General features: G+C 47.7%; 1 protein-coding gene across 5 annotated transcripts in view; it reads right to left on the bottom strand.

Annotated features, from left to right (window-relative positions):
• The window catches only part of CCDC93 (CCC complex scaffolding subunit CCDC93), an 87,096-nt gene that overhangs the window by 69,479 nt on the left and 5,107 nt on the right, over positions 1–12,510 (bottom strand). For all 5 annotated transcript variants that reach the window (XR_012333156.1, XR_004527466.2, XM_033860265.2 and 2 more), the window contains exons 3-5: positions 11,657–11,751; positions 4,409–4,520; positions 303–401 (exon numbers count right to left, since the gene is read on the bottom strand). Coding sequence is in view for 3 of the 5 variants with exons in the window: in XM_033860265.2 (XP_033716156.1) it covers positions 303–401; positions 4,409–4,520; positions 11,657–11,751 (306 nt within the window). In the remaining 2 variants the exon portion in view is untranslated. The remainder of the gene's footprint in view (positions 1–302; positions 402–4,408; positions 4,521–11,656; positions 11,752–12,510) is intronic.

A 12,510-nucleotide genomic window follows, 5' to 3' on the forward strand; every position in this document is an offset into this window, starting at 1 on the left:
CAAAAACCTTTATATGACTATACAAAAATACACTCTTGTAATGCTCTTATAATTTAACAAAAGGTCCAGATCCAGTACGAAAATTGAGAGACAAGGACAAAACTGTAGGGCTTGACACTCATGCCCATTTAAACAGGCAATTCTAATGAACCAGGAGGCCCAGTTTCAGGGGTGATCAGGTGGGGGCAGGGAGGCCACGCAGGCGGGTGGGAGTGCAGGGGAGCCTGAGCGTACTCTGCGCCTTCCCAGGGGTCCCTCACTGTGCACTCAGGTTCACAACTGGGCTAGAAAAGAACACTGACCTCAGGGAGACTGTAGGTTTTCTGGAACTGGGAAATGGAGTAGGAACGGATGTAGTCGCCCATCTCTTCTTTTGTTTCTATAGCTCGCTTCACCAGCCACTGGGGAAGAAAGTGAGGAACCGTGAGCCGACGGGGATGAAACACACTGTGGTAAAGGCCAGCTCAGAGACGGCACAGGTCCTGCGCCCGAATCACAGAACGTGAACTGCCCAGGCGGCGAATAACCACCAACACGTACTGCCCGCAGGAAAAGCAGCCGCTGGGTGTCTGGATGCTGAGATCCAGGGGGACCTGAGCTGACAGCCGCGCAGGAGCCTTCGGGCCTCGCGTCAGGTGCCCGGGCCTCAGTTTCCCTCTCTGCTAAAGAGGAGGTGAGAGTATCAGTTCCCTTCACGTCACAGAGCAACTGTGGGAGCAAATGAAACACAAGTACTAGACAGCTCTGTAAACACCTGGAGCCCGACACCAACAGAGCTGTCCCCCAAACCTCCCTGCGCCTAGTGGCAGATCTTACTGGAGCTCTCTCCTTCCCGTGCTGCTTGCACCACAGACCAGAGGGAGGGAAGGGAACCAGTGAGAATGCCTAGTGTAACCCTCGCTTGATAGGTGGGAAAAAATCCCCCCGATATTCAGACTTGAGACCAGGGGTACTGAGTACAAGCCCGAGGCTTCAGGTTAGCTCGGCACCCACAGCAGAGCTCTCGAATCCACCCAACGCTATGAGGTAATTGGCACTGGCCGCGTTTTACAGAATCGGAAGCTCGGAGAGATGACATGATCCGCCCACCGATCCACAGCCAGCAGCCACACAGCTGCCGGCCACATCGGGACACTGTGCGTCTGGGCTTCACGCCACGTGTCCTAGGTCGACCGGGTCGATACGCACAAGGAGCCGCTCCTCACGCCCGCTGACTTACAACTCGAGGGAACTGAAACACACACGTGCACACACCCACGCCCCACAGCCTGCGGGAGGCCCAGGTGCTCTGCGGGTGAGAATGCAAAGTGCAAAAAGAGCCTTTGCTTCTCCTCCTGACTCTTCATTCATTCCCGTTATTACTAAAGAACTTTAGGGAGGGATGCCATTCTCTCTCCAGAGAGAGCTACTACATCTCAGAAGCAGTTTCTGGACAGGAGCTGTGCTTCCCCGGGGCAGGGCCACACGTGGCAAGGTTCAGACACATGCACATGGCTCAGGGCTCCTGCGGGGACGGCAGGAACGTGCGCTCAGGGAGGGCGGCCAGCTCAAGTAAAGGACACACTTAGGAGGCAGCTGCCCGGGACAGCAGTGGCTGCAAATAATTCTATGAGGAGTATTCTTTTGTTGCTAGTATCTTCCATTTGTTCCCATCACTCCACTCCACCCCACCTCCAAACAATGACCTCAGGCACTGACTAAAATCCAGAAGGGCAGGGGCAGAAAGTCGGAGGGCATTCGGGGCTACTCCAGCCCCTCACCTGTACCCCGGCACCGGCCCTGGACATCTAAGGAGGCTGAGTCACTGTTCGACTCAATTTCTCTCTGCTTTGCTTTGCATCGGGAGATCCAGTTTCTGGCCTTTCATTGTTGTTGCCTTTTCAGATCTGCCTCTGTTAATTAGATCGACACTGAGTTGTAACTTGGCTGGAACCTGGAGAACATGCTCAGATGAGGAAGGCAAAGCCCGTTGATTCAAAGGATTCAAAGGATTCCTTAGAGACTCGACCGCTGTGTTTTGGAGTTCCCAGCATGAAGGGCTGCTGAGGGAACCTCTAGGACAGCTGAGCTCTGCCATAAGCCCCTAGCATTTGAGAAAAATACCTACCCTCACAGGATTCATGTGCCCCACATGGGAGAAAAAGACGTGACCTGGAACTACCAGTAGCCGGAAGTTAGCTCTTCTTTCCTCCTGGTTGCATTCAGAGAGTGTCACCACAGCTGTGCTCAACAGCGTGAACAAGGGTGGTGGGCCTCTAGTCCCACACAAGACAGCCAGTGGTGCCCAGTGGCTGGTCCACGACTGCTCTTTCACTGGTGTCTGGCAAAACAGAAAACTACAGGCATGTGGCGAGTTTTTCATAAGGCTACATGTATTCCATTTGAAGGACTGTCCTTTATTCTGAGAGTGAGAGTTAAATGGCCTTTCTTTTAGGATGGTAAAGAAAGCAAAGTAATTGTTGCCTTTAAAAACGTCCCTTCTTGCCAAAATACAGGCTGCAACCGCAGGTCAACCTCTATGTGCGCTTCAAAATTTTACAGATCCACGAAATTAAGACATGGGGTAACCATTGAGAGAGGCTCTCACATCCAGACAGGAAGCCCTCCGACATTCCGCTCACAACACAAACATTAGATGCTCAAAATGCCCAAACCAACTGTAGACAATCACTTCCCTTTCATCCCCTTCTCATATATGGCCTAGAGTTTGGGTCCTCAAAGTTCTAGCAGAGTTTTGAGTAAGGTCTAGTCACTAGCGATCCAGGCTTCAGGGGAAAGGGCGACAACTTCACAGTATGATGGGGTTGGAGGCTTCTGTAAGCATCTACACAGACTCCCTACTTCTTACTTTCACAAAATGACTGGGTACCATCCATTCCCTAACAGACAAACAAGTCAAATCCTGAGTTCAAGTCCTAGCCTCAAGTTTACAAATTGCAGTTATAAATGTCAACGTATTTGATTTGCAGTCTAGTGCAGGGGGAGATTCCCAATAGCAGTAACAACAACAGAGACAACTATATAACGCTTACAGAGCACTTACTGAAAGGTACCAGCCCTTCAATCAAGTGCTTTACACATAATACCTTACTCAGCTTCCATCCCACCAGGTAGGTACTATTATGATTTCTACTTCTCAGGTAAGAAGTTAAGTCATCTGCCCAAGATCACACAGCTGGAAAGTGGCAGAGCCAAGATGTGAACCCGGGAAGTCTCCAGAGTCCAGGCTCTTCACTGCTACACTACATAATCTGAACAGAATCACAAAACCCCTCCCGCAGGCGCGGTGCGGCTTTCCTCGGGGTGGCTGCATGGTGGTGGAGGGGAAAGTACAGGCTTAGAGACAAGGAGCTGAGAGGAATCTGCCTCTCCGCTCACTAGTTCTCTGCCCTTAAGCAAACTGATTATCCTTTCTGAGTCTCCCTTTCCTCAGATGTAAGACAGGCATTACAATAGATGCTTCAAAGAACTCTATTAGGATCCGAGGCAAAGTACTGTCCACACAGCAGGCAACTAAGTTAAGTCCCTTTGCTCCTCTTCTTTCTGTGGTGCCTGGAGGAGGGGCTGAGACACGAGAACCGCACAGAATACAGGGACTTGTACAGCATGGCCACTTAATCACGGGGCCTTGGGGAAAAAGCCGGGGTGGAGATAAGTCTCCTGTTAGAAATTTAGTCCTTTGTTAGGACTGAATGCCTACAAAGTGCCAGACATTCCAAGAGGTGCCGGAGACACGAGAGCAAGCAGGACAGCCATGGTACCTGCCCTCAGGAAGCTTACAGTCTGATGGGAGAGAGGTACAAATAACCGAACATTGAATGGACACGGTCACAAACTGCAGTGAGGAAGCTTCCTGTGAGGGTAGGGAATATGCCGTATAAGAGGATATAGCAAAGGAACCTGCTCTAGATCTGGCAGTCAGGGGAAGCTTTCTTGAGAAGGCTTGATGGAACTGAGATCTGGAAGATAAAGGTAAGGAGAGAAGGGAAGACCTTCCCACCCTGAAAGGCCCCGTGACAGGAGGAAGCACAGTGTGTATGAGGAAATTTGAAAGAAAGTCAGAGGGGCTAGAATAGAAAGAATAAAGAAAAGCAAAGAATAAATTGAGGCTGGAGAGGTCAAAGGGGACCAGCGCATGGGGTGCAATGGGGGGCTATGGGCTTCCATCTTTACCAGAAGGGCAATGAAAAGCTACTAATGGAAACATTCAAAGACCAGAACAGGTGACAGTGTGAAACTAGGGTAGACTGAGCACTGGCAACGTTCTGAGCAGTGTCATCGTGTTCTGCTGCCACTAATTCCATACCACACCCATCAGATCCAGGATCTAGGCCAGACGGCCCAAGAGCCAGACCCGTTACAGGAATTCCAACGTTCGGAGGGCAAGAAACCCCACAGATGCTCTTACCTGGACAACAGGAAATATGTGAATAAAATCCATCCCCTGGATCTGGTGGGGCTCCAGCTGGTGTGGACATTTCATTCTTGGCAGGACGGAGACAATTTTTTCTGACAGAGCTCTGCTCAGAGAAAAACAACAAGCCAAGAGTGAGGACACACCAATTGGCTCTTAAGACATCTCTCAAGTCTGGCTGCGACTCAGAGGGATCTGAGGTTTCGCAATACCAGACCATGACCACGTTTCTCCTGGGTGATGGCAAATTGAGAAAAACAAGCACAGCTTAGGCTTGTGTGTGTGTAAGGACACAAAACTACCCTCATCTTTAATTCTAAGGTCGTGCTCGTCCTACTTTTTTTTTTTTTTTTTGCGGTACGCGGACCTCTCACTGCCGTGGCCTCTTGTTGCGGAGCACAGGCTCCGGACGCGCAGGCTCAGCAGCCATGGCTCACGGGCCCAGCCGCTCCGCGGCATGTGGGATCCTCCCGGACCAGGGCATGAACCCGTGTCCCCTGCATCGGCAGGTGGACTCTCAACCACTGCGCCACCAGCGAAGACCTCTTCCTACTTTTTATATTAAAATATTTTGTTTCTTGAAGTTATGGCGATGTTTTTAACTTCCTTACATGGTAAAATAAAAAGTTATTAGTGCTGCATATTCTTTTACATTTCACTTAACTGCCCTACTTTTTCCAAGTCTGGAAACCATTAGGTTAAACATTAAAAAAATTGTTCTAAATATCATTCAAGCAACAAATAATTACCAGATTCTGTGCCAGGTGCCAAGAATATTAAGACAAAACATGAGGCCTCATGCTCAAACAAACAAAAAAATGAAGTTCTCTACTCCAATACAAAATATTTTTGAAATAAAAAATAGCCTTTGGGGGCTTCCCTGGTGGCGCAGTGGTTGAGAGTCCGCCTGCCGATGCAGGGGACACGGGTTCGTGCCCCGGTCCGGGAAGATCCCCCATGCCGCGGAGCGGCTGGGCCCGTGAGTCATGGCCGCTGAGCCTGCACGTCTGAAGCTTGTGCTCCGCGACGGGAGAGGCCACAACAGTGAGAGGCCCGCGTACCGCAAAAAAAAAAAAAAAAAAAAAAAAAGCCTTTAATTTTTTTGATACTCTAAAATTAATCAGGGGAAAGGGCAACAACTTGGGAAAGGGCATATGCCCTCACTCTTCCTTCCAGAGAGAAGGTGCTTTCCACTTCTCACGAGGGACACTTGATCTGTCTCCTACACCTTGCTCAGCCTTCTCTTGAAGTGGCTGGAGGAAGAGCGCAGGAGTCAGGCTCCTTGAGGCCCAGACCATCGCCTGCCTCAGTCAGGAGCTGAGCACCCGCCCTGCTGGACGCACAGCTCAGCCCTGGCCTGGGTGGGGCAGTTTAATGGCAGGAGTGATAGAGGGACTTGTGTGCAAGTCCACTTCACCACAGATTTAAATCTTCTCTAACCAGCTGCTATTTGATCTCCAACTGTCTGGTTCCTATTTCTTATACCTTAATCAGATCACATTCATAAGGAGAGAACAGAGGTTATTTAACGGGTCCGCTAACCCCCAAAGCCATGGTACAAAGCCTAGGAAGCCTGAAAAACAAGTCACAAGCGGTGGCCTTGTGAGGCCATGTGGAGAAATGGGAGCTCTGGCTCAGCCTATGGATAGTTTAGGTTACACCCCATCTAAGACACTAAAAAAAAAAAAAAAAATCATAGCTAGTTACAGCAGCTACTGCGGCCTCATCTCCAAGTGCCAGACTTTTCTCTAATAGATGAAGGCCCTGCTGAACAAGGTCACCAGGTTCTTATTAGATGCTTCAAATGCAGTAAGTTTGGGGTCTATCTATCAAAAGCATTTCTTGTTCAAAGAAATCTTGTATACTTTTGTCTTTCTGCAGTTCCATAATCCTTCTCAGGGGACAGACACCCTTAAGACCGACATCTAACTCAGGCCTGGATGAGTACTTACCTTACCTATGGTCCCTTTAGTATGTCTCATGCCCTCACTCTTGGTAGGAACCAAGGTAGCAATCTAGGGACAGAAGCCAAACAGCTCCCAGAGAATGATCCCATGATCCCTGGAGAACATGCTACAAAACCATGTTTATGTCTACAGTAGCTTTACAAGGTGGGACCAAGGTTAAAACTGCCGAGTGGAAACAGTCCCAGTCCCAGCTCCACTGATATCAAGTCCAATATGTTAAGAGAAAAAATTTGGAGAGGGAACACTGATCCCTGCTGCACACATTCACAGAAGGAAGGACTACCCACCTCCCAGGAGAGAAGTACACGGGAGGACATTTTCACTGCAAACAGAAGGGGTGTGTGTGTAATTTATCCAAAAGGTCCGAGACGGGGAAGGAAAGTGTCATCTGACTCCCAGCAGCCCCTGCAGGCCCTCCTTTCTGAGCAGCCCGTTCCTAGGACACATGCATCTTCTCTGCCACGAGGTACATGTCCTGCCCCAGTTGAGAAGCCTCTGGTCGTCCAACTCTTCCTGGGGCCCAAATGGGACAGTTTAGTAGGAAGGATTGGCAAACCCATTTGGCAACATAGCTAAGGCTCTCTCTCTGATAAGCTTTACTTTTTAATGTGATTTCCATAAGACGCCCATTCCTTGTTCCTTAATTTCTTTGCAACCTGTGAGGGGAAGAGGTGGATGCCTAATTGGCCCTGCTCCCCAGACTCCAAGCTTAGCAAATGAAGATGGTCCCCAGCTCCGGCTTTGCGTCCTTGCTCAGGGCAGGTCTTCACTAGGCATTCACATCTTGGCTCGGCAGGAGGAGAGCGCCCTCTAGTGGCTACAGATCTGTGGGTCTGTGTAGGGTTACTGATTGCCTGCAACCGGTCAGCAGCTTCCAAATCACCATCCAGCCAACCCTCTACCTTCAGACAAGGTTCTCCCTGGCCACTCCTCAGAGACGGCCCACTCTCCCAGTTCATAAGGGCCCTGAGGGAAGGACGCCCAGGGTCATCTCAGGGTTTACAACCCTCTTAAGCCCGCTTCCCAAAAACAACTGCCAAGTCTGCAGTGGGGGTGGGGACCGCAGGGAAAGAGGCCGGCTGAGGGGGCAGGAGTCAGGAAGGCTTCTTGCGGAAACCTACCAGCCCCCATTCGGCTTCTCCCTGGAGCTCAGAGGAGATCCTCTGACTTGCTGAAAATCAGGGAACACGACAGTCTCAGAGGTCACCAGATGGGCTTCCTAATCTAAGATTCCTCATCTAACAAGCCCACGTTTCATTACAGGTGACTGGTTTGACTCCTTAGCTTTCTGAGTGTTCAGTGCACTGTTTCCTCCTCCACTGCAAACAGTGTGAAAGAGAGTGAATTAAACCAGGGTCTAAACTCCAAGTTCCATCACCTACCATGGAACTTCTGGCAAGCCACCAGGTCCCACTGGTCCAATGATCCCATCATAAAACAAGAGGTAATCCCCCTGTCCTGCCTGTTCAAGGGTTGCTGTGAAGCTAAAATAATAAAATGCATGTGTAAGTGCTCTGCACACAGGTGGCTAGTAAATATGTGCTGTAGAAATGAACCCAGTTATAAGCCTAAAATCTCATTTATGGACCTCAGAACATAGCACTCTGTGGTAAGGGGGTTTTAGGACAGGCTGGGGATAGAGGGTCGAAGCTCATGGAACCCACAAGAAAGAAGGCTCAAGAAGGAGGACAAGGTCCCAACGGAGCCTGGAAGATAACTGTGCCCTGTACACAGGCAAGTGTGCTCCTCAGGGGTGCTGCTGGCCCCCCCTCACAGCAGCTGGGGTGTGCGGAGGCACTGCAAACACACGGCGGTATTAATCTGATCTGCAAGTAACCAGAAACTTTGTGGGGGGGACCCCAAACACAGAACATATTCCAAAACCAAACAGAAAAGATTTTTGGATAATTCAGGGCCCTATGGCTACGCCATTTCTCCTGCAGATAAGAAAAGACCCAACTGTCTGATGCACTGCTAGGAGTCTGCTGGGTCTTTACAAGTTAACCCTTGTCAACTGCTTTGCCTTCAATTGTAGTTCATGGCTGTGCACTTAAAAGTTACACATCAAATACTTACCAGGGAACACAATACGCCCTCAATCCCTTATCCAAACCCTTTAGGAGCAGATGTGTTTCAGAAGTCAGAATTCTTTAGATGTTTGTACCTTAGTATACCTAAGGGGCATATACTGTGTATTAGGTAAGACCCAGTGAAATCTAGAGCAGCACCCTATAATCAAAGAAATGAATATTTCTGCAGTAAAACATATGAATATTCATATAAATGGGATCCATAAAGACTATAAATAACCTTAAGTCAGTTCAGGTCATGTTTTGCCTCCAAATAAGTTTTGTATCGGCACTTGAAAGAAGAAAAACCCATTTTCAGTGTTCTTTAGATATCAGAAACACAGATAAGGGATTGAGAATCGTAGCCCAGAAGGAATGCAATGGAAAGATATCCCAGAACATGAGGGGTGCCACAGGTGGAAGAAGCAATCAGCTCAAATTGGAACAGAAAGAGGCTTCAACCAAGAGCGTACTCAAGAAGACAGTGAATTCATGTTAGTCGACAGACTGATTAAGAAGCTGGCTGATCTTCATTACAGGTGAAACTACGTGCTTCTCTGTCATCAAGAAAAAAAAAAAGGCAATCAGAAATGCAAGGGAAAAAAGCCGTATAAACATGAAGCAAATTGCAGTGTGCTTGATTCTCAATGACTTGCACAGACCATCTCCACCTGCTCGGGCCAAATACTTCCGAATCACCCTCAGCTCCTCTCTTACGCTCCAAATCCAATGTCATGAAATCCTGTCGGTTCTACCTTCAGAACAGATCCAGAATGCCACCACTGCTAGTCCACCGTTCAGGGCACCATCATCTCCTGGGAGGATTACTATAATACACTAAAGAATCTCCCTGATTCCCCTTAATTCGGTAATCGGACCAGGGTTCCTTCTTAAACACAGAACAGATTATGTTCCTCCTCTGCTCAAAACCCTCCAAGGACTTCCCATCTCACACAGAGTAAACCCCAAGTCCTTACTCTGACCCACAAGGCACCGCACCTGATCTGCCCCCATGACCTTTCTGCGCTGACGTCCTCTGCTCCCCACTCCGCCCTCCACTGCAGGCAAGCTTCTGCTTGGGGCCTTCACGGTGGCAGTTCCCTTTGCCTGGAACCCTCGTCCCTCAAGTCTTAGCTCTAATATCACCCTCTCAACGAGGCCTACACTAACTGAAAACAGCTGCCTCCTGTCCTATGTCCCTCCTCATACCCCTTCCCAGCTTTAATTTTTTTCATAGCACATATTATTTCTATATATAATTTAGTTATTGATTAAATTAGTTTTTGGTCTGTCTCCCCCAATAGACTATAAGCTCCATGAGGGCAAGACATTTTTCATTAATGTATCCAGAACAATGCCTGACTGTTCAGTAAATGTAGGAGTTTGATATTTACTGAGTCTATGAATAAATGAAAACAGATCGCTTTTGACTATGATACATTGAATATTCTCCTTTCAACAGCACGATTATGGTCCAAAAGATTACAGTTCCTTCTTTCTGACCCCATCACAATTCTCAGTTCTTATTGTAAATCCTGTTTATAGATTTGCTTTTAGAATTTACCTGTAGATAAAGCACGGACAATTTAACTGCTACTACGGAAGAGACTATAAATATTATATGCTAAACATTATAAAAGTTACGTCATGATGGTACATGGAGGCTGAAGGATAGAAGGAAAGATAGAGATACTAAAATGTTTACTCAGTTAGGACCTAGAAGAAACCACCTTATGTTAATGGGTCAAGAAACAGAAGCTTAAGTAGATTCAAATTATGCAGGTGATCACAGAAAAACCAGAAAACAATTAAAAGAGTGGAAGATGGAAGACAAAGGGGATGTAGTGAGTGGTACAGGTGAGCCAACTGCCTCCTCTCATTAGACTTGAATGAAACAGACTGTATACATTGTTGGAGATGTATTAGTGACCACTCTGAAGAATCTAAAACCTGGACAGCCAAGGATGACTGTTTCCAGGGAATAAAACTGGGGTGTAAAATAGGAAGGAGGAGAGACATCAGCTGTATGTTTTGCTCCCTTTGGTAGTATTTGAATTTTTTTTTTTAACCTTCAAGTATGTAACACCTAAATAAAAACAAACAAAAGAACAAGAATACCATCTACCTCTGGATTGAGCTGGACCGACAGGGAGCAGAGCCACACGCCTGGACTCCATCGTACCCTCCCAGTGGAGGACTTTTCACTGCGGATCGCTGGACATGAGGCCACAGCCCCACACAGGTGTTAGGACACAGAGCCCACTACTCATGGCCGGGCACCGATGACAGTATCTCTGTGTCAAACAGTATGTCCTCCTTAACAAGGAGCCAAGAGATGCCTTTTGGTCTTAGTGTTAAGAATTTTGGTGATTCACAGGGACCTATTTTTCTTCTACTGTATGGAAACTGTATATTGGGTAATTTAGTATGTTTTTTTCTTCTTTTTGCAGTCGAATCTGTGTCCCACCCTTGGAAGAACAGGGCCTTTACGGCCCCTCACAGGTGTGTCCCTTATCCCCAACTCTGCCTTTTGTTTCCTTTTTTTTTCCTTTTGCTTTGCTTCACTTTTCCAGTATTACTGCTCCCCATGCGTGTTTGTAAACTATCTTTAATCCATTTAGGGGAGGATAAGGCTTCAGAAAAATGAGGAAGTAAGTCACAGAATCATACAGATCTGAGATCACAAACCCTCCTTCCTACAGAAAAGAGAACTAAGGTTTGTCCAAGGTCACACGGCTGCCCAGGGCAGGGCTGAGCAGAACTGGGGATCCCAATGGTCTCATGAAATCACCAAGCCCCTGCTGAGCTACGGACGACCAGCCAGGGCACCCTCCCGTGACACCTCCAGCGAGGAGCCCAGGCTGCCTTCTCTCGATGGCAGGCAAAGTGGGGCTCTGCCTTACCCAGAGGCAACGGGGAGGGAAAGAGTCCCCTTCTCCCACCTATTCAACTTCCATCCACATTCACTGCCTTTGGAAAGAGATACGTGAGCAGTCGACAGAAATTGCGATCAAGGAAAAGCATCAGAAATAGCCTATATAACATCAGAATAACATTAGGTGACTCTCATATGTTAGCTGTGTGACCTTGGCTTCTTTCAGCCTATAGGTAAACCGTCTAACACAACTTCTGGCACGTAGCACACGCTCAAGAGTTAGCTCTTTTCTCCCCCTTCAGCCTCTTCCATGGAAAGCCGGGTAACTTACATTTTCTGACCTATTGTCGAGTTCTCCTGAAAGAGCAAATCAACATCCACATCAAAGTTGCAAGTGGTGATGCACCAGGTCATTCCTCCTACCACCTGGAAGACACAAAAAGATACCTATTTTCTCTTCCTAGTTTGGGACGAGGGGAAGAAGTGGAAGGTAGATAAAATATAAATCGTTTTTATATACAAAACTGGGTACCCTCAGAGAGATAATACGTGTCCTGACTCCATCCACTACAATTCACCTAAACAGCACTGCTGAACACTGTAAAGCTTTCTGCAAAGACGGGAACAGTCTGTATCTGCACTGTTTAGTACACTGCTGCTAGCCACATGCAGTTACTGAGCACTTGACTCATGGCCGGTGGACTGAGAAGCTGACTTCTATTACTAAACGGACCTATGATGCATAGATCCTCTTTGTACTGATGGGACAGACATTCACTCTCAGCTGGGTGAAGTCTTAATCCAATTATAGACGAGTGCCAGACTGCAGAGAAATGATGTATTTTATGGACCAGATATGTGGGTAACAAGGGTGACATTCTGTGACTCATTACTTAATTTCCATACAGCTCATTTTTTTCTACTACCTAAAGGAGATGAGAAACCTTGCTCTAGTTTTGTCAGGGGATTTCTCGGAGATGCAGATGAGACTAAGGCTACAAACCCATTCTGAAACAAAACATTTTTAGACACAGCCTGATGTTAGAAAAGAACAACAGTGACTCTTATCCCTGGCTATGCTGTAGACTCATGTGAGATGCATAATAAAATACAGATTCCAGTGCCCAGCCCAGACCTAACAAACCAGAATTTCAATGGCTGAGGCCTAGATATCTGTATCACAAA

The sequence above is a fragment of the Tursiops truncatus genome, chromosome 7, assembly GCF_011762595.2.
Source record: "Tursiops truncatus isolate mTurTru1 chromosome 7, mTurTru1.mat.Y, whole genome shotgun sequence".
In the NCBI taxonomy this organism is placed as follows: Eukaryota; Metazoa; Chordata; class Mammalia; order Artiodactyla; family Delphinidae; genus Tursiops; species Tursiops truncatus.